Genomic DNA, 24,838 nt, shown 5'->3' with positions numbered 1-24,838 from the left:
TTCAACGCAAATCTGTTTCTCGTCATGCGTTTTTCAGTGAAAATAGGATGTGAAATTAATCATATGTATAACACAAAATTTTTATTGACTTACAATTGTAAAAATCTTTATTTCTACTAGTGTTGGACCTTTTTAATTAGTTAAGGGTACATTTGCAACTTTTCAATTACTTGGGGCATGCTTCAAATTATTACAATATTTGTTGAGAATATATTCTCCAACATGATTCCAAATATGGTGAATAAGTTTGTTATTTACATTCACCAATAATAGTAGGAAGTATTATCACTATTATTTAAGTTATAGGAAGTATATACTCTTTTTTACTCTAATGTTGTGACTTGTTAGTGGTCCAATGCTTTTATTCTTATCTCTGTTTTTTTCTGTTAGAAGTGGCAATATTTTTGGTCTTTATGTTGTAACCGTTCACCAAATTGGGTGGAATGAGTAATTACAAAAAAAATAAAATTGATATAATGTGCCTATCAAAATTTTTGATGAGATGAACAAGATTTCTCGAATTTGAGTCCTTGGAGTGCATTAAATTAATCCTAATAAGAAGCATCTTTTTTCATTTAATGAGTCTTGTTCTATGGAAATTCAGATTAGTTGAGGTTCAAAATAAGCGCCCAACACCAGTTTATGAATAAATGTTGATTAAGCAAAAAGTTTAAGAATTAAAAAAAAATAACATTTAAAACTTTATATAAAACAGGCCATAAAGATTTATGTAGCTATAAACTGACACACAAGGGTAAAATAACAAGTTTGAAGTGACTAATAAAAAAAAGTCGCATAAATTGGGACACAGTAAATACTAACTTTGCCAACACAAATTAAACTACACTTATATGCAAAAAAACAAAACAAAAAACTTTGTATTGTCAGTATAAGGACAGACTGATGCACTAAAAGGGTCGAACCAAAAGGGCGATCGTTTCCATAGCTTAAACCCGCAACCTCCTAATCACATGTCAGTATAATATGACTTGAATTCAAGTGAAAGTAGTACTCTACAATCTATACTTTGCTGCTTTTCCCTTTTGATTACAGTAGAGACTACATTTCTGATATCTGCAGAGCTTTGCATTAACAAAATATGTACATACATATCACAAATTCATCATAATAAAAAGTTTAGTTCCATATGATACAAAGTTTTGTGCTACTGTACTTCGAAAATACGCTACGAAATTTACTCATTTTTTACCAACAAGTACAGATTACCTAGCAGTAGCAGCACCTTCTTTAAACAGGATATTTGGCCGAAGCCAGGCTGGCTTGCCACCAACCTCACCATCCTTAGTACGATGATCCTTGGAGTCCTTCTTCAGCTTCGCATTAATGCATTTACCTACAGATACACCAAGCTTTGCTGCTGTAAGTAGGCTAAACGCAATAGAAAGTGGTCGAATACACCAGTGAAAATCCTCGAGGTGCTGATACTTTTTGATAATGCCAGGACATGTATCAAACGATACTTCGATCACCTCATCTGGATCAGCCAAGAAAGAATTAGGTTCATCACCGAATACCAACCTCCCTGGAAATTGAACGACAAGACAACCATTTGGAAGTATCTGTGATATTCTCCCAGTAGCCCATCCTCCTCCCCATTTCTTAGGCCATTCAAACCGGGGAGTTTCAACATTTGATTTCAATTGCACGAATTGTCCCAGTAAATATGGGTCAACTTTTTCGACTTCAGAAGAATGTCCTGTCCATAATGTTTCCAAGCCTAAAATACCAACAGTGATGCTTCCATCACGCTGCACGGAGTGTAAGATACCCACAGAGAAGTGATTCTTACTTTCATTGACCAAGCGCACCCAATCCCCAGTTGCCAAACCACATGTAACCCTCTCTATGGTTGATGCATTTACCCTAAGAGGGCTCCGCAAATTGGGGACTCGTACCAGAACAAATCCATCACGATCAGTATCTTTCTCGAGACCAACAACACTTCCTTCCAACACAGCCAAATCTTGAGAATTTCTGGAGTTGAACATCTTTCTGGAGCGAATAGTATCTCCCACTTGAAGAAGATCTTTTGAAAGGAACCATGTGGTAAAGCCACAGGTTTTGCTTTTGTCAGACAGAGTTCCTCCTATGTCGCTCCCCTCTCCTTCACTATAAACAGCATTCTTCGTGCTGCCAAAGGTGCAATAAAATTTATGAGAAGTTTACCGCGAAGACATATTCATTAATTCATATAAAAAAATCTAGCGCCAACCTCCTGGTTCATAAGTGATCTTTGTAGACTGTCTATTCACATGATAAGAGGAATTCACTAGTTAATCAAAGATTGCAAGTCAGGTTATTACCAGTGTTGCCAACAGCGCACATAAGCTTGAAGGAAGGTTCAAAACATGTTGAGCACTTCACCTCGCTTAATGTCGATTCAGCGTCGTCATCAAGGTTCTAAGGCATATTTTTCCTTGCCAATCAGCCTCTTCTGAAGAGGCGGACACTAAAGAATTGATATTTCATTTTATCATTAAAAAAGATTAGTTTCTTTGTTCATATATTTGTCATTCATGCTTATAATTATTGGTCATGGACTAAACATATTATCTTTTTGCATTTTTTTCTCCCTTGGCACCTTTTTTCATTACAGCCTACACTTCATTTTTCCTTTGTGCTTAAAGCCCCAACGGACCTTAGTGTTTTTTTGCGTTTTTTGCTTTTGATAACACTGGATATTACATGTGACTAAATTGGCCTCGGTAGACAAAGGCAACTCAACAACCTTCTAACTAGGACATTTCTACGCTAATGAACTTATCCCTAATCATTTTCACTTCCATGTCATAGAGGGGAAATAAGGAATCAACTCCTAAGCAGTTCTTTACCAAATTATATGCATTTCCGGGTAAGATCTTCACCAAATTTACACATGACCTATGCTGCAACTCAATTTTGGTTCCATACATAACAGTTCAATCCAAATTTACGTTGACCGTTCTACACACCAATTCACATTCAACGTGCATAATACTAATTTCTCCGATACTCAAACTTACACAAAAGCAGACAATAGGCTTCATAATTAAAGTTACACCTCCACATTAAGTTACTACACATCAATCACCCAAAAGGCTAGAAATGCAAAAAAAATAAAAAAAATTGAGAGGGTTGCCCAATAGGATATGGGGCTCCAGGCTAAGACTAATAAAAGGATGTGGCAACAGGTCAAGAGAAATAGTCAGTGTGTTAGGAATCAGTAATCAAGTCGAAATAAGAAAGAAGAGAAATATTCAAACTCAAAGCTTTTGTGTCCTAATTTAAATAACATAAAAAACTGATGTAAGCAGGCGAGGGATAGATGAGCACCGCAATCATAATTCTGTCATAGAACAGAAGTGCTAGTTTTTTGGCAAGCTTAGAGGAGGACCAAAATTGCTTAGATGATACTTAAGGGACTATTTTTAACCTACTACAAAGATAAGGGGCCATTTTTATCATTTTCTCGGGTGGGGGCGTACATATATATATATATATATATATATATATATATATATGAGCGAGAGACAGAGAGATTAGATGATACTTAAGGGACTATTTTGAACCTACTACAAAGATAAGGGGCCATTTTTGTCATTTTCTGGGGTGGGGGATATACATACATATATATATATATATATAGAGAGAGAGAGAGAGAGAGAGAGGGGAGAGAGAAAACCTTTCAAATGCTTGCAAAATGTCCACCATCAGAGGTCGATTGCGGAGATCATACTCAAAACAGCCATTGAGAACATTCTCAATAGCAGTGGGGAGGCCACCAGGAAGTTGTGGCTTTTCTTGGTTTATCACCACTGAACGGTAGATATCATGGACTGATTTACCAAACCAGGGCTGAACACCAGTCAACATCTCAATAATGCTGCATCCAAATCCCCAAGCATCAGTCTCACAAGTTATTGGGCCTCTAACCTCAGGTTCCCACTGTTCCGGAGCCATGTAATTCGGAGTTCCACGCCTTAATGCTAGATCTGAATCAGGCGGTTGAACTCCAAGAAGAAGATACGGTATACCAAAGTCTCCGAGGAACACTTCATCATGTTCGTTCAGAAGAAAATTAGTTGGCTTAAGGTTCAGAACCAAGACATTCATTGAATGCAATTCTTGTATTACTTTAGCCAATTCAATACCATATCTGTAAGACATGAGCATTCTGTATTAACAAGTGCCAATTTCATAATGAGAACTTTTAGCTTGCTGATAATAATACTCCCTCTGTTTCAATTTGTTTGCCTTATAATGAGAACTTTTAGCTTGCTGATAATAATACTCCCTCTGTTTCAATTTGTTTGTCTTACTTCCCTTTTTTGTCCGTTTCAAAAAGAATGGCTCTTTTCTTTTTTGGCAACTCTTCTATTCTAACTTTCAACATATGTTTAAGACCGCAAAGATTAAAGGACATTTTGCTACATTCGACATATCTTTGGTTTAAGACCACAAGATTCAAAAGTCTATTACTTTCTTAAATTCAGTGTCAAGTAAGAATCAGACAAACAAACTGACACAGAGGGAGTTTAAGTTTATTACCTAAGCACATCAGGTAACTGAAGCTTCCCTCTTTTCAGACGAGCCATTTTATCACCAACTGACCCCTCATAGGATCTCATAACTATACAGATCTATCCACAGAAACATTATTCAGAAAGTAAGAACAATGAGAAAATGAAAAAAGGAGTCCCTTATATTTAAGATTAGATTAGTCCCTAGCACTGAAGGGTTTTAGTACTTCAAGTCTGCTGCCAAAGATCAACAGTTTTAGTCTCCGTCAAATATTTACCAAATTCTTGTCTGACAGATTTGAAGGGAACTATGAAAAAAAAGGAAATTAGCAGGAACTCACATTTAGAGGTATAGATTTTGTAGTTTATGCTATTTATTATTCATTTTTAGAATCTGGTGCAACTTTTTGAGATGTAATTTCTGCTAAAATTTTATATTTTTAGTGTCTAGTGCAATTTCTAAGTTGCATATTTTAGGATTTGATAGGACTTTCTTCGTGTTTATCGCAAAATCTTGTTTTACACTATTTCCATCAAATATAGCGAATATAAATTGTTAAATATCTGACAGAGACTAACAGTGTTAACTTTTGGCAAATTTAAAGGACAAAAATTGTTCAGTGCATACTTAAGGGACAATTTTAAACCTACCCTAAAAAATAAAGGACCATTTTTGTCATTTTCTTCAAGAACAATAAACAAATTGTAAGGCCCCATATAGAGCTAAGCAAAATTATGCAGACAGAATTTCACCTTTCCAGATATTACAGTGATACCATGCAGCCAACAAACACCTTGGATTTGTTTAGACTTCAACTTCACCCATAACTCCTGGAACTTACTTAAGAAAGCCTTTACCTGATCTTCATTTATAGGATGTAACCTTTTTACAGCTACTTCATGATGCTCATCGTAATCAGTAGCTGATTGATGATGTGTGGCTGACCAAACATCACCAAAGTATCCACGCCCAATCCTATGTTTAAGTTTGATTGAAGCAGGATCAATGTACGAACCGGCTGGGGCAGGTGCAGCAACAACAGTTCTAAGATGATCAGGATCTCCTTCATAAAGCTCATAATCGAAAGAGGCTGCCAAAGGAGATCCTTTGATCTCTTTAGCCATTTTCTCAGCTAAGAAGGCAAAGACCAAAAAACAAAAAAGAGAATGAGATCAACACCCACAACTTGCATTGCATGTTACAGGAACTTCTACCAGTAAATAAAACTGAATTATTCAATTCCTCAAGCAACTTTTCTAACACAATGGAAATAGTGTTTCTTCTAGGAAGAACAGTTTAACCTATGATACTCTTTTTTTTAAAGAAATGGTTCTTGGGCCTAACTCAACCCCAAAAGTTAGCTCAAAGGGAGGAGAATTGCCCAAAGCTTTATCCATTCATTCACCGATGTAGGACATTCCGTTCATCACCTTTTATATGCAGTAACGTTCTAAATACATCATAAATATGTGATCCTGTTATTTTTGTAATTGACTCATCGAAATATATCATATAGAAGGGACAATAAAAAGAATATTGATGTGACTACAAAGCTTTAAGCTTTTTACAGATAACTTTCAGTAGTAAAATAGTAATAAACAGTAGTTTCAATCTAAGACTAGACTTAGGCTCTACAGATTAAATAAAGAGAGCTAGTAGTGGCATATTTCTTCTATAAACCATATATAATTTCAAAGTTCTAAGTTCAGCACGCCCATCGTCTTTTGACGCTCCTACATAGTTTCCCTGAGAACAGGTTATACGGAGGAAGTCATTTTGGAGATCAAATCCCAAAACTTTTTCCAGTCATTCTTTCCCTGGTATAATGGAAGCCATGCACACTAATCTAGTTTGTGGGTCCAGAACTGCAGATAACATTAGTTTCCCAAAACCTTTGTGTTTTATTTAACCACATAAATGTAGTTTAGGTCTTCTTATAGGTTTTTGACAAAGTAGTTCTCCATGCTTGCTAAAGTAAACTGACTAGAAGACAATGCACAGAAAAGGAGAACAAAAGGTCTATATGTAGATGCCCTCAACACATTACCCAGCTACACTGGTCTAGTCACTAAATCTCTAAACTAAATAGGACACTATTCCATGAATTAGTAAAGAGAGCTCAGAATCTCTATTATGTGGGGGGTATGGTACGATAGAAGACACCCATGTGATTTGTTGTGGGGATCCTACAGCGATAAATAGAAACCCCATTAACAAATGAAGATATATCAGGAAGCAAAGATTAATTGAGATAGAAGAAGGATAACAGTTGAACTACCAAACATGTCCACTGTGAAAACCTTACCCATTTAAAGAGCACGTAGACCTTCTCACGAAGAGCTATAAAACAACCAAAAAATTAAATCAAACCTAATGTTTTCCTGAAATCTAGTTCAACCTCTCTCACTTGATAGATTTCCCCAAAGACATCCTTCTCTACCCCGCCACTAATCCAAGTCCCCCACAGAGGAGCCCAGAAGTGGTCAGTTCCCATGTCAACTACACAAACTAGTGGATGATTTCTGCCTCCCTTACTCCTTAAATGGCTACGCAATGGATTCCCTAGTGAGTCCTCTATTTAATATTTGACTAATAGTCTAGTACACCTTCACACTTCCATATCAGTTACCATGTAGAATTGAACTGACCCTCCTCCTCCTCTATTTGAATCACTCATTCTTTCACGAGAATCAACAACAACAATATACTCGGTGTATTACAAGTGTGGTCGGGAGAGGGTAGGATGTACGCGACCTTACCTCTACCTTTGAAGGGTGAAGAGGTTGTTTCCGATAGACCCTCAACTCAAAAGAAATGTAGTTGATGCAAAGAAAAAGAGACAACAAAAATAGCAAATGTACAAAAACAAGTTTAGCAACAGATATTAGTACACATTGGGGGAAAAGGGGTCTTTCACAAAAATCAACAATTAGATAATCAAAAACCAAACCCACCCAACACATAGATATAGGACTGCCAAATCAGTAAATTATACATAAACCTTAGCATAACTACTAACTACTGCTTGTTCAAAGCTTACCTTTTTAATTTCAAACACAGCTAAAACACTTTTAGCAAAAGTTCAAAAACAAACACCATTCTTTCACAAGAATAAACAATTATAAAATCAAGAATCAAACCCACCCATCATATAGCACTGCCAAATCAGCAAACTATAGACATAAACCTTAACAAGTTGCTCCCACTCTCCAAAAATGTTGCCACACCCATGTCGGATCCTCCAAAAATGCACTATTTTTCAAGAATCCAACACGCACCCGACAACATTTTCAAAGAGTCCAAGCAACATAGCATATATACTAACTAGTGTTTGTTTAAAGTTGACCCCCTTTTTTAATTTCCAAACACAGCTAAAGCACTTTCAGCAAAAATTGAAGAAGAAACACCATTCTTTCACAAGAATCAACAATTAGATAATCATCAATCAAACCCCCACCCATCATCTAACACTGCAAAATCTACTAATTAGCGTTTATTTTAAAGTTGACCTTTTTTTCATTTCAATCACAGGCCACAGCTAAAAAAAAACTAACTAGTATTTGTTTAAAGTTGCCCCTTTTTTTTAATTTCCAAAACAGCTAAAACACTTTCAGCAAAAATTGAAAAACAAACACCATTCTTTCACAAGAATCAACAATTAGATAATCAAGAATCAAACCCCCACCCATCACATAACACTGCAAAATCTACTAATTGGTGTTTATTTAAAGTTGACCTTTTTTTCATTTCAATCACAGGCTCAAAAGCCACAGCTAAAAAACACTAATAGGCAAAAATTGAACAAATAAAAAACCATTCTTTCACATGAATCAACAATTGGGAAATCAAGAATCGAAATACCCAATAAAGAAAAGTTGCTATATCATCAAATTATCAAGAACCCAGGTAAGAAATAGTATCAAATTACTAGGGAAAGAATAAAAATGCTTACTTGAAGTGGTTAATTAAGAAAAATTAGTAGCTAATGACAACTTTTTTTAGCTTTGAGAAACGTGAACGGAGCTATCATAGACTGCGTTAAGGAGTGGCAAAATAGAATACAACACAGAGGAAGCAAACAAAGGCGGTCCTGCCACCGCTGCTCACAGAGTGATAAATATTTTATTTTATTTAATATGATATAATTTAATTTGATATGGAATGTAATATATTTTTTATTTTTTAAAAATTAACTAAAAATTGAAAATAATCATATAAATTGAAATAGATAGCATAAGAGATTTCGAGTTAAGTAATACGTTAGAAAATGTCTTCTTTTTTTTCTACAGGTGTTATAAATATTGTATGTCCTCCTAAATAAAATTTAATTAACATTATTCTCTTTTTATTTTATTACTTACTACAAAATATAACTGTATTTTCGTGAAAAAAATGAATTTTATTGACTTTGTAAATTCTGAAAAAAATATGTTATTATCCCTACAACAACAAAGTGAAAAACTTAAATTCCTTAAAGAAAAAAGATTACTTTATTAAATTTGTGCTTGATGAATATTCCAAAAGCATTTTTAGAGGGGAAAAAAAGAACAAACAACACAATCTCACTTTATTCATTCGAATCCTAACTATACGTGATCATATCAATTTAGAAAATTACTTCTTATATTATAATTTTTTTCACTAAATTTATATATTTGTTTTCTTTAGATATATATACCTCAATTAATTATAATTTATTTAAAAAATACTATGCACAAATATATTTGATTTGTATGTATGTATCTAAAATACACTCTATTACTCGACTTTTTCCTATCTGGCTCGTCTCTGTCGTCACAATCATAGTGATTATTACTTAAAAAAATACAAAAATTGAAGGAATCATAGTACACTAGACAACCAAAAATGATAGCATATTGTACAGTGCGTCCCTCATTCAAACACTCTAAAATTCATTGAATTTGCCACTAATATTCGATTATTGTTTGTGAAGCGAATAATGGAGTTGTTAGTAGAAACGAGACCGTTTAGAGTAGTAGAAGAGTCAATTTCAGCTGAAAGTTCAGGTTCAGATCCTACAAATGCTGTCATTTTTGTTGGAATCAGTTTGTTATTGGGAATTGGCTGTAGACATTTGTTGAGGGGTACTAGAGTACCTTACTCTGTTGCTTTGCTTGTTCTTGGCATTGGACTTGGGGCTTTAGGTTTGTCAACTCTTCTTTCTTTATTTTTTTCTCTCGGTTATTATTATATTATTGTGCTTGTGCTTGTGCTTGTATAGAATGGTGAAAGATTGAGTTTTTAAGACACCCTTTTAAGCTCTTGTTTGATAGTAGATTTTGGTCTTTGACAAAATTGAGTTTTTGAAGTTGTGATTTTGTTGAATTTGAAGTTTTGTGGGCGGAAGTTCGAAAAATCCAAAAAAAGGGGATAAGACTGATTTGAGCTGGTTTTTGGGAACTTGAACATATTTGAAGATTAGAGATTTAAAAAATATGATCAAATTTCATAGACGAATAGATATTTGGAAATAAATTTATAAAGCTTATGGTCAAACGCTACCTTAGTTTCCTTACAAAATATTATGTATACCTTTATTATGGAGAAAGATTGAGCTTTTAAGACACCCTTTTAAGCTCTCGTTTGATTGTAGATTTTGAACTTTGAAAATTTGGGAATTTGAAGTTTTGTGAGTGGAAGTACCAAAGATCCAAAAATGGGTTGGTTTGAGCTGTTTTTTGGTAACTTGAACATATTTAAAGATCAGATTTAAAAAATATGATCAAATTTCATAGACGAATAAATATTTGAAGATAATTTAATTTGTAAAGCCTATGGTCAAATGCTATCTTAGTTTCTTTACAAATAGTAGTAAAGATTTAGTTTTTCATACACCCTTTTAAGCTCTCGTGTTATCACGGGTCTTAACTTGAAATTTTTGAGTTTATGAAGTTGTGGTTTTTGGAACTTGAAGTTATGTTTGGAAAAAAATTGAAGCTTTGTGAATGGAAGTCACAAAAATCCAAAAACTGGTTGGGCTTAGGTTTTGGGAACTGGAAACTATTTGAAGATCAAAATCTGATCAAGTTCATGGCCAAATAGATATTTGGAGATACATTTTCAAAATTTACTCCCAAAATCTATGGCCAAACGCTAGCTTATATCTTTACATATATTTTGCACTGCTTTATTATGATTTGGTATTTGAAGGTACCACTTAGCATCATCTTTATCCATCCTCGAGAGATTCTTCTTCTTACTCTAATTCTTCCTGTTTATTGTTGTTGTGTATTTATCTGTTTATTTTTTGTATGATCTAACTGAGTTAATTTGGGGAATTCCTTCATGTTTTGTCAAACTCAACCCCTATGATACAAACTAGTTCGGGTTGAGTATATGAGTTGTTTGTATTTGGAGGATTTAAATGGTTCCTTTGGCTATTTTTTATGTTGGCTGTCCATCTAACGCAACCCTCCTTGCAATTGGGTCCAGCTACACTTTACATATAAGTGGAGTTGTGTTGAATGTATAAACATTACCTCTTACTCTTTGAATAAAATACATAAAATGTTTCTCCATTCGTAATGGGGCCTTATCGTTATTTCCTTCTCTCACAATCTTTTACAGATGAATGAAATAAAAATCTCATTTAAAAACTTAGTTTTAGAGAGGGAACTTAGAGGATGTTTGAGTTAAGCACTTTTTTGTTTATTTGGGTGTTTGGTGAACACCAAACGTGCTTTAATCCAAGTGCTTTTTAGATAAAAACAAACCAAAACTATAAGCTGGGCAACCCCTTGTGTTTTTTTAGCTTAAAAGCTATTTTAGTTTGACCAAACATTTTACTTTGTTATCCTCTACACTTCTCTCTATCTCTCGAAAGCCCCTTCATAACAAACATCCTTAACTTTTGATTTCCCTTAGCTTCTCCTTTCATCCGCTAATTTTGCCTTCCATCTCTGCAGCTCAAACCTACTGTCTTATCTGTTCTGGGGTAAGTTTAAAATGTTAGCTTCAATTTCTAATTGCTTAACTCCGTGTTAGTATTCTTTTCCTCTTTCTAGAATTTGATTTTTGGACATCTTCTGGAGCATCTGCTACCAGCTCGAGATGGAAATGACACTTATATTATTGATCTGTCTAACATATAAAATTATGCACCTTTACTTTAGGTGCCAACAAACTAGTGAAGTAAAAAACGTACATTTCAGAGTTGGTTGAACTACTAATCAGTCTCTCACATGATGTATTTGAATGCTGATATTGATATATACATAATAAATTTCCCCGCAGAGTATGGAACACATCATGGGTTGGGAAGGATTGGCGATGGTATCCGTATCTGTAAGTTCAATTCTTTATCTTTCTTCATTAAGTATCCATTAAGTTCAAATCAAGTTTCCCTCTGTCCAATATCAACTAGAAACCCCATTCACAAGTATACCACCAGTCAATTGTTCCGCTCTCAAATGTCTGCGCATGGTAAACCATATTTGGTATCTGCACAGGGGCAAACATTGATCCTGATCTTTTGTTGGCGGTTTTCCTTCCTGCTCTTCTTTTCGAGAGTGCTTTCTCAATGGAAATTCACCAGATAAAGGTACATTACCACTGGCCTTCCTCTTTTCTACTGCTCGTTGAATGCTAATACTATGGAGTGCTCCAAGTGATGATTTTTCTTTTCCATGTATTCACATCTGTATGTTGTTATGCTTGTGCACTTTCAACGTCTACCTTCTTGCTTGCATTATTTGTTTCATTCATATGGTTGTTTATCACATAATTTATGCAATTCTTCTCGTGTAAATGTCATGTGTTACGTCTTCTTCATTTCTTACAACCTTATATCTTGCGGATCCTTTACAGTTAGATGCTTTCATCTTTAATTGATCACCAAGTATTGATCTGCTGGCACTGAGCGTTTTCTAAAAGTTACAGATACAATAAATTTTTGATGAGTAATAATTTTATTGAAATAAAATGTAGCATTGAGGAATGCTTCATACACAGAAAAGGCTGCATTTTACAAAAATGGTTTGAATTTCCCCCTATAATTTCTGGATAGAAGGCATGAACTCAAAAAGTGTATAAATTGTATAATCCTTCAATTTGTCCAAAATGCTAGTAGCTACAAACACCTACATTTAAGTACATGAAATGCATCCTCATTGCTGCAGTTCTTTTCTCTCGTAACACCCATAACATACATGCTGGGGTGGTGCCACTTTCACCTAAAGGAGAGGAACATGTACCATAAATGGAGTACTAGGTGGCAATGTAGGAAGATATGGTCTATGTCTTCAGATTCACTGCACACAAGTAGCATCTATTACGTAGGATGGTTTCTCTTTTCTGGAGGTTTCCTTGTGTGAGACAGCCACTGCGTAAAGCTGCTCACATGAACCGTGCTTTTAATGGTGTGTTGATCTTCCATAGGTGCTGTCATGAGAAACTGTTCTGGCTCTCCCCTGATGAAACTAACCATTCTGTCTCTCCCCTGACGAAACTAAGGACGGATAACAAGATTTGATTGTGAAACCCCCCTTTTCACCTACTTTCCAGCACAAGCAATCTGGTTTATTATATAAATGACTGTACTTGTCCAAGCTTCTCTATTAATTCCGTGATGCTGCCCGTCTGTCAATCTGTTATAATTCTTCTAAGTTTTTCTTCCCATCAATTTTTGGTCATGCATTGAGCTTCTGTGTCTCCAGTATTCTGCATCATGTGGAACAAATCTTGAAATTCATCTCATAGGGGGGGTGTGCCTAACCATGCATCTTGCCAGAACTGTATTTTCCTTCCATAGCCTAAGCTGGATGCTGTAACCAAAAAGAGAGTTCTGCCGAAAGCGCTCTCTTATGTATTTCCATAAGCAAACTCCAGAAGAAGAGGTGGCTGAATTAGAACACTAGCGGGAGGAGCTCCCAGTCACTAATTATATTATGGCATTTGGCTTTACACAATTTGCCTTCTGCAACAGTATCTTTCTATTCTTTTTACATCCTATGATTCATTGAATTTGTCAAGCTGGATTTTACCTCTATTAGTTAACTAAACCAGTTATTCTCCTAATGCAGAGGTGTGCAGTACAGATGCTTTTACTTGCTGGGCCTGGCGTGCTTATTTCCACTTTTTTTCTTGGAGCTGCCCTCAAGGTAAGCTGAATTTGATTTTCTAGGAGTTTGATAGTTTCTTTGACGGAGGCATCTGAAATTAGTGACAAATGTAGATTGCTTTTCCTTATAACTGGAGCTGGTCAACATCATTGTTGCTTGGTGGACTTCTAAGCGCTACTGATCCTGTGGCTGTTGTAGCCCTTCTGAAGGAACTTGGTGCCAGCAAGAAATTGAGTACCATAATTGAAGGAGAATCCTTGATGAATGATGGGTAATTTTCTCCTAGTAGAAATATGTTGCTTAGGTGAAGAGATGGGAATTGTGTAATTTCCATAGTGGGATGAGAGGGTATAAGTGGAATTTCATGAATTATATCCTCTTTCCTTCCCTTTAACTTAGAGAGTTTTTCCAATAATATTTTGCTTATTCATCATCGCCATAACCCCTCTTTTTTCTTCAGGACGGCAATTGTTGTCTATCAGCTACTTTTAAGGATGGTAACTGGTTGGACCTTTAACTGGGGAGCTGTCATCAAATTCCTACTACAAGTTTCCCTTGGGGCGTATGTATATTTGCATTTTATATTGGTTATCTGCTAGTGGGAAGTTGGCTGATAAGTTCTGTTTCTGTTGTCCAGAGTCGGCTTTGGTATTGCTTTTGGAATAGCTTCTGTTTTATGGCTGGGATTCATTTTCAATGACACAGTGATTGAGATCAGCCTGACTCTTGCCGTGAGCTATGTTGCTTACTTCACAGTATGTACCCTTCCAATCTTGCATGCTTAAAAAGCTTTGTCCGCCATTTATTTATATTGGGATGGGAAACCTTACTGCTATCTACTCTTTGAATTTAATAGAAATGGATAATGTGTCTAACTCAACCCCGAAAGGAGGACTCTACAAGACCATATATGGAAACCACAACCCATTCGTTCAATCAATGTGTGACTTAACCACAGGAGAGATATCTTGGAATAAACAATATCCTGGAAAGGTGTATGACTATTAAATTCATCATCATATGTGACCATCTTTGTGAAGGAAATAGACAAGGAAAATTAAGTACACCAAAATTATCAGTAAATTAAACAAAAATAACTAAAGTGGATTCCAAGCAATGGCTTTCTCTGAAAATGTATCCGGCATGATAATTCTTGCTGCAAAGAAATTATGCATCCTTGTTTGTGAAGTTATTGAGAATTAGAAGAAAATGGGTCGAAATGGAGCAAAATGCATAGTGGTGATTCATATAGTTGGTACCAATTAGCTTAGGATGGAAGGATAGATGTTGTTGCAATTTATGTAACATAACTTAACTGAACATGTAATTTAAATGCCAAATTTTATATTAATAGCGGAAATAAAATAGCAGTTACAAAGTTAATTATATCAATTTTACTTAGCCAGATGCAAGTCCAGTTCGAGTTTTTGCAATTTATCAACTGTGCATTCTAATCATTTGGAAAAAAGGAAAAAAACAAAGTCTAATGACTGCTTCCAACAATGAAACAGGCACAACAAGGGGCTGATGTCTCTGGTGTCTTGACTGTGATGACTTTAGGGATGTAAGTGTTAGAGTTGATCTTTTGATACTCTTTCTACAGCTGGAGAATAACTTATTTTCATATGCCATGCACTAACAGGTTCTACTCAGCTGTAGCTAAAACTGCTTTCAAAGGCGAGAGTCATCAAAGCTTGCATCACTTCTGGTAAATTTTACTAACCTTCTTACAAACATTGTAATTGAACAACAGATATGAAGACTTGCTTTATGGCACTAGACCTTATGATATACTTATTCTTCTCATCTTGTTTTGAGTTGAGCACTTCATTACTCCAGAAAAATTTTGTGCAATACCATTTTGAATATCTAATCTGGAATTGGGTAACATTATCTACAACATTGCATTATATATCTGGTGTAAGATTTATGTCTTACCTTCTGACATCACTACCCGCATGATTGAGCATCTGTAAGATGATAGCATGACATGTTCTTTTTATTTATGTGTGCAACAGCTTTTGATTTTGGATTTTAATAGAAATCTCACCTTTGTTTCAGGGAAATGGTTTCCTATATTGCAAATACATTAATTTTTATCTTAAGGTAAGTATGTATTTAGCTTTTTTTTTTAATCAACTCTGTTGATTTAGTTGTTATTAACAATAGTTATTAGCATTGATACTTTTGGAGGTCTTTTGATGGCTATGTTGCTTAGGAGAATTTAGGCTGCTAGCACCAAATGTTACTTCATTTTAAGTCTTTTTTTGATCAGGTAAACAATTATTGTAAAATTAGGTCTTGAGCCTAACTCACACCCCAAAAGCTAGCTCAAAGGGAGGATGATTGTCTAAGCCTTATAGGGAGACCACACATCTCATTAACCAACAATGTGGGACTTTTTTCGTTCTTCAGCACCCCACCTCACGCCTAGGGCTGGACATTTGGTGCGTGGGCAACTTTTTGGTGGACTTGTATAAAACTGATTTTGTGTTGCACTGGGGAGGCACTCCCTTGGTTCCGCTGTTTGAGGACTTTCATCCTTGACCATCCAAAAAATTAGTACTATTGAGGAGGATTAAGCTTTGGTGGAAGTTATTTTAGGCGCTTGTGTACATCAAAAACCCAGTTGACTATAGTTTTTATCGGAGTAGAACTAATTCGTGTTCTTATAAATTTATCCCGTGAAACAGAAAGCCTAATTGCTCATTTTGGTTATCTTTTTCCGCAGTGGAGTCGTCATAGCTGAAGGAATTCTTGGTGGTGACAATATTTTCAAAATCTACGGTACTTCTGCTGTAATGACATTTGACTTATGAAGACAGAAGTAACATTTACCTTACTACAACCAAACCCTATTTGTGTTCTTTCTTGTGTTACGTGTAATATCTATTTATTTTCTGTAGATTTTCCCTGCAAGTGATATTTATCAAAATGAATTTGGTACTGATGGCCTTTAACAGATCTCATATACTACTTGAAGTGTCTTCCGACTAAGAGTCAACTGACATTAAATAAGTGAAGGAGCTGTCCATGCTACTTGTGAGAAATATAACACGGGAAAGAGTTTATGTGAATGTGTGTAAACAATTGTTTTATATTGAGCCTTATTTTTATCCATACTTCACAATTCACATATAGTATATAATACAGATTTTCCAGTATGGGACACTAAGTCTAATATATACATTAACTATCTGTACTTCTCCTCAAGCCGGTGCATATCAGTCGCATGTACCAAACATATTACAGATGTAACTAATGCGAAGACCAGTGAGTGACTTTGTGAAAATATTTGCAAGCTGGTCATTTGATTTCACAAATTTGTTAACAATATCTCCTGATAGTATCTATTCTCTGATGAAGTGATAATCAATATCTATGTGTTTAGTCATTTGATAGAACAGTAGATGTGATGCAATATGAAGGGCCGCTTGATTATCACACACAAGTTTCATCTGAACAATTTCTCCAAATTGCAATTCTGTAAGCAATTGTATAATCTAAACTAGCTCCAAGTTGCTATAATCATTGCTCGATCTTCTGCTACTGCACTAGATTGAGCAACCGCATTCTGTTTCTGCTCTTCCAAAACACCAAATTACTTCCTGCTAAAACACAATATCCAGACAGAAAAAAGAAACACCATGATTGGATTTTATATTTTTACTTTGCCTTATTTTTGTAGTTTGTGCTTTTCTCTTTTGGCCTCTCTATTTACACGAGTATTATGATTGTTTATATGTATGTGGGGACGGCTAGTTTCTGTTCTATTTCAAATGATAGTCTTTTACACTCGGTTAAACTTTCATTCTAGTTAAACTACATCTTTGTTTAATGCTTTTTAATGTATTTCAGATAATTCGTGGGGCTACCTCATCCTTCTTTATGTGCTTATCCTTGTCTCGCGGGTCGTTGTAGTTGGTGTATTGTATCCATTTTTACGATACTTTGGCTATGGTTTGGACTTGAAAGAAGCTTTTATTCTTGTCTGGGGTGGCCTTCGAGGTGCTGTAGCGTTGTCTCTTTCATTGTCAGTCAAGGTAACTATGTGCGGATGCTCTCTCCAAGCCCTCTCATTCCTTCTGCAAAAAATTCTTACCTAAGTGTGCCTTTGTTTCTAAAACTATTCCTTCCTGGCTGTTTTCAGCGTTCCAGTGATGGCTCTCAATACATCAGTCCTGATACTGGAACTCTGGTAAGTAAAAGAAAAGAAGTGTTAATGGGAAATCCAACAAGTTTGAAGTTTTCTATATTTAATTATCTTTTAGCTATATCTTTCTAGTCATACAGGCCTTCTTCTGTTGCAGTTCGTTTTCTTGACTGGTGGGGTTGTATTTTTGACGCTCATCATCAACGGTTCAACCACACAGTTTGCTTTGCATTATCTGGGAATGGATAAGCTATCAGCAGCAAAGGTAGAGTTGATTTCGACGTGGTACTATTTTGCCCTTGTTGGAGCTTTAGAGGTGGAAAAATGGTTTTTTTCCCAGTGGATTTTGATTTCTTTAAGGGGGGTGTTAATGGAGTAAATGGTATCCAACCCATTTTTCAACTACGTAAAATGGGTGACATGTGGAATGAATAACTATTCATCTAACCTCATTTATGCTAGCTCATCTATCATCAGTTCACCAAATTTGCTGCCTAAACTGTTTCAATATGTGGTTTGTCATTGATCGCAATCAAATTTGTTAGCCCCTCAGAAATCGGAATATGCCCTGCATAGCAGAATTTATATCTTCCATGGACCGACTGCTTTTCTCTAACTGACCCAAAAAAACACTACATGATATTGAATTTAAGCAAAATACGAGAAGAAATCACTTTACCGGATATTACCTTGACATGTCAGAACTGTTCAAAGACCAAATCCTATGATGACAAGATGAGTAAAGATGGGTTGAGTGGTAGAATCCAAAAGAGATGGAAAACCTCTGCCTCTCTGTCACTTGTATTCCTGGAAAAAAGAAATGCCATGATAAGGAAAGAAAGTAGTTTAATTAGTCAATAATTTTTTAAAATAAAACACTAACCTTTCATGTTGAACAGTAGATGCTTAGGTAAGCAAGTAAAGTCCTGTTACTTGCAGTTTTATATTTTTTAATCTTCATCTATAGATTCTTTTTATAACGTAGTTTATCTCATTGCAGAAGCGCATGTTGAACTACACAAAATATGAGATGTTGAATAAAGCTCTGGAAGCATTTGGTGATCTTGGAGATGATGAGGAACTAGGACCTGCTGACTGGCCAACTGTTAAAAGATATATTACTAGCCTAAATGATGTGGAGGGTGAACCAGTGCATCCTCATACTTCATCTGAAAATGATGATAATGTGGACCATATGCATTTAGAAGATATTCGGATTCGCCTGCTAAATGGTGAGAACATTACATTCTCAATTTAAAGTACATCTTGTTTGTGATCTGCTCTGTAACTTCTGGGTCATTTTCCTCGATAATTGTGTGCTTCACAGCCTGTTCCACTTATGTAATCGATCTTATGACCACTAACACACCAAATTACCTCCCATCAGTACAGTGTATATGGAGTAGAACGTCAATCAGAAGGTGACTATATGCAGTGTTCATCTGTCCAGTAGAAAACCTTTTATTTTGACTATCCTAGTGAAAATCCTAGCTTTTCCATTCATCATGATATTCAAATTTGATTGCTAAAAGAGAAATCATTTCCAGGTGTTCAAGCAGCATACTGGGAAATGCTCAATGAGGGCAGGGTCCCACAAACTATAGCAAATCTTCTAATGCAATCTGTGGAGGAAGCAATTGACGTAGTATCGCATGAGTCCTTATGTGATTGGAAGGGTTTAAAATCTTATGTTAATATCCCAAATTATTACAAGTTTCTTCAAACAAGTTTTGTCCACCGGAAGCTTATTACATATTTCACTGTTGAGAGGTTAGAGTCTGCATGCTATATCTGTGCTGGATTTCTCCGGGCGCATAGAACTGCACGACAGCAACTAAATGAATTTATCGGTAAGTAACTAGTAATGATTTCTATTTAACATCTTTTTGGCACATCCTTTCCAGCGTGTTATGATTCTTTTCAATTATGTTCGACTTTCCCTGCTCATCTTCGGTTGGACCATTTCTTTCTGCCTACAAATCATCAGTGGCAAAGGTTGAATGCTGAGACATTCTGGCTTAAGATAACAAAGCCTTTTCCATTGACCAAAAAGTCTTTTTGCATTTGAAGATTAGATAGTCATCTTGAGTAGTCTAAGGACATCAATTCTTATGGTGGCTTTTCTAACCTTTTTTTTGTCGATGAAGACTACTGATTAGGTCTTTTATATGAGATTTCTCAATTGTTCAGTTTGCTCGATAAACAATAATCTGAGGATTGACTTCTTTAGATTGCGATTTCCTACAATTGTGTTGAAGTTGAACTATTGCATTCAAGTAACATATTCTTCTATATTTTAAGTCGAGTTACGGTCTATAAGGCATTAGGTGAAGATAGTACTAAGAAATGTTGAAAACTATAGATATCTGGCATGATAGGAGTGAAAAAGGTTCCATCAGGTGGTATCCTTAAGTTTATCTTTATGCTGTTGGTACTAATGACTGATAAAGGTTGCACATTGGGTTAAACAGCTACTATTGATACATTTTTTTCTCCTCCGTGTTCTCTTCCCGGAGAAAGGGAGAAAAGGAAAATATTTTACCAAGAATCTTTTTTGATGCTCCCTAGTGAATGCCTCAATTTAGCATCACTTTCGTGGCTTTATTCTTTTTATATCTCTTTATGAGGAAGCTTTCTCAGCAGTGAAATCCTTACAGCAGAGAGAAAAAATAAAGAAAAAGAATGATATCTAATGGCGTTGGAAGTTTCTTATGCAAGCAATGATGATTTCAGGTGAGAGTGAAATTGCTTCCCTTGTTATCAAGGAAAGTGAGGAAGAAGGAGAGGATGCACGGAAGTTTCTGGAAGAAGTCCGTGTCTCATTTCCTCAGGTATACAAAGACAAATCTCTCTCAATGAGCTCAATATTTCCTGTTAGACTCGAACATATTGAATAAAAATACTAGAGGATGCAGCCTGGTAGTACAAGAAATTTTATGCTACCTGCATTTGTTTGCCAGTTTACTGCATGCTTGAATCATGGTCTTACACTTATATTTTGAAATCAAGAATACAGCTGTCTGGTTTCTGCAACGCATAAATGAACTTTATGTGTTGACACTATCCAGTCTACTTCTTGAGTAATTTTACTTGATTCTAAAAGAAAGTACATACTCAGGTTCTCCGAGTTGTGAAAACCAGACAAGTTACTTATGCGGTGTTGAATCACTTGATTGATTATGTCCATAATCTTGAGAAGATTGGTATATTGGAGGAAAAAGAGATGACACATCTTCACGATGCTGTTCAGGTGAGCATTTCCTTCTCATCTGCTAGTCCAATTTCATTGCTTTTGTCTTACATCTGATTCATTCTTGATATTTTTTGATGTATTTTGTGCAGACTGATTTGAAAAAGCTTGTAAGAAATCCACCTCTGGTTAAATTTCCGAAGATCCGTGATTTGATTAGTGTCAATCCTTTGTTGGGAGCTCTACCTCCTACGGTGCGTGAGACACTAATTGGTTCAACCAAGGAGATAATGAAGTTACGCGGTGCGACCCTCTATGAAGAGGGATCAAAGGAAACTAGAATTTGGCTTATTTCAAATGGTGTAGTGAAGGTAATTAGTAATGTAATGGTTATTACAATAATAACCTTTTAGCCAAAAACATCTTTCTGAAAATATGATATTGTGTTTGATAGTGGTCAAGTAAGAGCACGAGTAATATGCATCTACTGCATCCATCTTTTTCACATGGGAGTACTCTAGGTTTATATGAAGTGCTTGTGGGAAAGCCTTACATCTGTGACATTATAACGGATTCCGTGGCTCTCTGCTTTTCTGTTGATAGTGAGAGGATACTTACTGCTCTCAGATCTGATCCAGCTGTAGAAGATTTCTTTTGGCAGGTATTTTGAATGATTATCATTTTCAACTTTTTTTTTTTAGCTTCCATACATATATGCTGAAGCTTAACACATCTTTCTCGTCATTATCAGTATGGTGAAAAATAGCAGAGTTCTTCAACTACTGAAAGAGTAAACTGAGTTAAGACAAGAGTGGAGATTTTGGGTCCCTAACATTAACATTCTTACCATACTGCAAGTTTTCAAAAAAAAAAAAAGCATTCTTACCATATTGCATGGTTCTTCCGCTTTCTTTTAACACAAAAGAATAGTAAGAACTCAAGTACATCTCAGCAAGGAAGGATTTAATTATACTAAGGTCTAGAATTGCTCTGATTGAGTGATACTGTTTCAGAAAAGTTGCCCTTTTTTGCTTACCTATCAAAAGAAAATTATATCACCTTGAATGATCTTCAATGATACTCGAAGACTCTGTTGCTCCCTGTCGCTACAAAAGCATGTCATTAAGGGTAAAATAAGAAAATTAAAGTTAAATTGCTTCCCAATAGAGAAAGATCCCATCTAAGGGAAGAGTGCCACATTAAATGGAATAGAGGGAGTAACTAGAATTTAAGGTTTTTTTGAAGCAGTGACTCACACAGGTTATCTTGGTGTCTGCAGGAAAGTGCACTTGTGCTTGCTAAAGTCTTGCTTCCTCAAATGTTTGAAACGACAACAATGCAAGATATGAGAACTCTGGTTGCAGAAAGGTCAACTATGAGCGTATACATAAGAGGGGAAAGTTTTGAATTGCCTCACCATTCCATTGGTTTTCTGTTGGAGGGATTTGTTAAATCTCATGGTTCAAATGAAGGGCTTCTTTCAGCTCCTGCACCGTTACTGCCTTTGGCATTGGAAGAACAAAGCCTCCACAACACAGAAGCATCAGGTTGCTGCTCACCCCTTTAGCTGCAGTTTTTCAGTATCCCACTCTTTCTAATTAGGGGACAGCTTAAATCTTGGTTATACTCTGTGTTATCAAAAGCGAGAAGCGCAAAAAAGCTCTAAAGTCTGTTGGCGCTTAAGGTGCAAATAGAGAAAGAATACAAATATATATATGTTAGTCCAAGACTAATAATTACAAGTACAAACAACAAATATATGGACAGGAAATTCAAAAAAGATAATGGTGAAGTGAAATATCAATTGTGCAGTGTTGCTTGCCTCTTCAGGAAATGCTCATTGGCAAGGAAAAGTATGTCTTAAGGCATTGATGACAATACTAACAGCACACGTTAAGCGAGGAAAAACACTCTAACATGTTTGAGCCTCGCTTCAGGGCTTAAGTGCGCCTTTGACAACACTGTTTATACTTACCTCCCATATGGTCTTTGATTAGAAACTTACATGACTGTTAAAAACAATTTTTTGTGGTACGCTGACAATTTTATTCTCTCTTAAGGTTGACATATATGCAATTAATATTTTTTGCTTCAGAAATTGATGGTACTTGCAACTTTGATTATTTGCATAAATCCTCTCTGATTCATAACCTCATCTCAGATAATTCTGATTAATTTGGTTTTTTGTGGTTCAAAATTAGGTGTCCATGCAGCTAGTTTTTCTCATCAACCTTGTCAGTATCAAGTTGAGACAAGGGCAAGGGTGATTATGTTTGATATTGCGGGATTTCTATCAGGCAGGGGTCTCCAGAGAAGATCGTCTTCCCTATTATCGCACTCAATTGATCATCCCTCAAGGTCTTTTAGTAGAGAGCTTGGTGGTTTAATGAGCTGGCCAGAAAATACTTACAAGGCTATGCAACATAGACAGGATGTGGAACAAACTGGTCAACAGGAAATGAATATGTCTACCCGCGCAATGCAGCTAAACATCTTTGGAAGCATGGTTAGTAGTGTAACTTAATTTATTTCACAATTTCTTTGGCCCATAACAAAGTTTACTTAAATGTTAGGCTTTGGGGAATGGAGCAACTGCTCAAAACAGTGTGTCGATTAGGCCAGAATTCTATTTACTGTTTGACGGAGCATGCCATGTCCTTGTACTTTTTTTGGTTTTGGAACTGACGAGTTTGTGTTTGATAGACCACATTTTTGACAACATAAATATAAAATGTTCATCTATAGTTGAAGTGTCAAAATGAAAACTCCTGCCAAGTTTAAGGGTCCGTCTATGTGTTTGGTCATTATGATTTCTCCTACTCACACACCTCTATCCCATTCCTCCACCCACCCCTTCCCAACCCTCGGGTTGCAACCAACAATATGGGCTTGAAGAGAATCTTCTTGTCTTATTCATCATCGAGTTGCATTCAGTTGAAATCGCCAGTTTTCAATATTGGCTTCTAAGATTACTTGCTCTTTTTGGTTATTAGATAAGCAACACAAGAAGACGTCCGAGAAGTTTTCCTGGAATTAGTGCAGCCAAAACCTCTCACAGTCGGGGTTATCAAAAAATAACCTCTCACAGTCAGTCATATCCAGAAGTTCGATCAGATCACGCACAAACACTTGTTTCTGTTCGATCTGAAGGATCTACCACATTGCGAAAGAAGGCTCAAGTGCAAGGAGAGAATAAAGATATGAGTATACAACTTCCAAGCGCACCAATTGAAGAAAGTGACACAAGAGAGTACTCGAGTGATGATTCTGGTGGCGAGGATGAGCATCTCATCAGAATTGATTCGGGAAGACCAAGCTTTCCTCAATGGATCACAGAGGAAGATAAAACATCATAGGCAGACTGAGCCTTTCCACACTGTGATTATGTGAATACTACTAAGAACATCGATTTATGTATCGATTTATGTTTGAATAACGCGATAGAGTAGCATGAGAAATTTTACCATATTGTTCTACAACAAGTTCATCTGAATAATGTATCTGTCTTAGTATGCGTGAAAAAAGAAGTGCTACTTTGTATTGAGGAAGTTATAAACTCACTTATATATATGATGGTTTCAATTTTTTGTTGTAACTGGTTTGTTTCCAGAAAAGCTCTTCTTTATAGATGTCCAAAATGTATGATGTACAATTTTTCTTTGAAAAAAAGGCAACATTGATCCTGTTTAATAAGATTCATAGCTTTTTATAGTGACTAAAAGTTGTTATCTCCTAATTTCTGAACAGCTACTCAAGTATATAATTGTCTTGTTTTGTTGAATTATAGTGTTATATACCGTAGTAAAGAAGTCATGTGGAAAAACACTGAAAAAGAGAACAGTAGTAAACAACAAATAATACGATAACTGAAGCAATGAAAATATGTCATACTAA

The 24,838-nt window shown here is 35.7% G+C and overlaps 2 protein-coding genes across 4 annotated transcripts; one reads left to right on the top strand and one right to left on the bottom strand.

Moving 5' to 3' along the window:
* Positions 1–1,063: 1,063 nt before the first annotated feature.
* LOC125867394 (E3 ubiquitin-protein ligase KEG) lies at positions 1,064–8,616 on the bottom strand. 3 transcript variants are annotated; one of them, XM_049547878.1, is made up of 5 exons: positions 8,474–8,616; positions 5,274–5,653; positions 4,549–4,640; positions 3,683–4,156; positions 1,064–2,151 (listed from the first exon to the last, which is right to left on the bottom strand). In XM_049547878.1, the coding sequence occupies exons 2-5, from the start codon at positions 5,643–5,645 to the stop codon at positions 1,224–1,226; spliced, it is 1,866 nt and encodes a 621-aa protein (XP_049403835.1). In that variant the 5' UTR covers positions 5,646–5,653; positions 8,474–8,616; the 3' UTR covers positions 1,064–1,223. The 3 variants fall into 3 exon arrangements, with proteins under 3 accessions (XP_049403835.1, XP_049403836.1, XP_049403837.1); XM_049547879.1 differs by lacking the exon at positions 8,474–8,616 and adding an exon at positions 8,383–8,450; XM_049547880.1 differs by lacking the exon at positions 8,474–8,616 and adding an exon at positions 6,616–6,965 and having other exon boundaries at positions 5,274–5,648.
* Positions 8,617–9,443: 827 nt separating this feature from the next.
* On the top strand, positions 9,444–24,539 carry LOC125867391 (sodium/hydrogen exchanger 8). The gene is made up of 23 exons (XM_049547873.1): positions 9,444–9,686; positions 11,776–11,826; positions 11,991–12,082; positions 13,563–13,640; positions 13,715–13,872; positions 14,062–14,163; positions 14,239–14,356; positions 15,113–15,165; positions 15,244–15,309; positions 15,663–15,707; positions 16,333–16,388; positions 17,460–17,644; positions 17,752–17,799; positions 17,912–18,019; positions 18,755–18,986; positions 19,302–19,604; positions 20,488–20,585; positions 20,873–21,004; positions 21,097–21,315; positions 21,399–21,605; positions 22,224–22,491; positions 23,146–23,450; positions 23,938–24,539. The coding sequence occupies exons 1-23, from the start codon at positions 9,482–9,484 to the stop codon at positions 24,298–24,300; spliced, it is 3,492 nt and encodes a 1,163-aa protein (XP_049403830.1). The 5' UTR covers positions 9,444–9,481; the 3' UTR covers positions 24,301–24,539.
* Positions 24,540–24,838: the final 299 nt, after the last annotated feature.

The sequence above is a fragment of the Solanum stenotomum genome, chromosome 6 (assembly GCF_019186545.1).
Source record: "Solanum stenotomum isolate F172 chromosome 6, ASM1918654v1, whole genome shotgun sequence".
In the NCBI taxonomy this organism is placed as follows: domain Eukaryota; kingdom Viridiplantae; phylum Streptophyta; class Magnoliopsida; order Solanales; family Solanaceae; genus Solanum; species Solanum stenotomum.
This window is presented reverse-complemented; position numbering and strand designations above follow the sequence as displayed.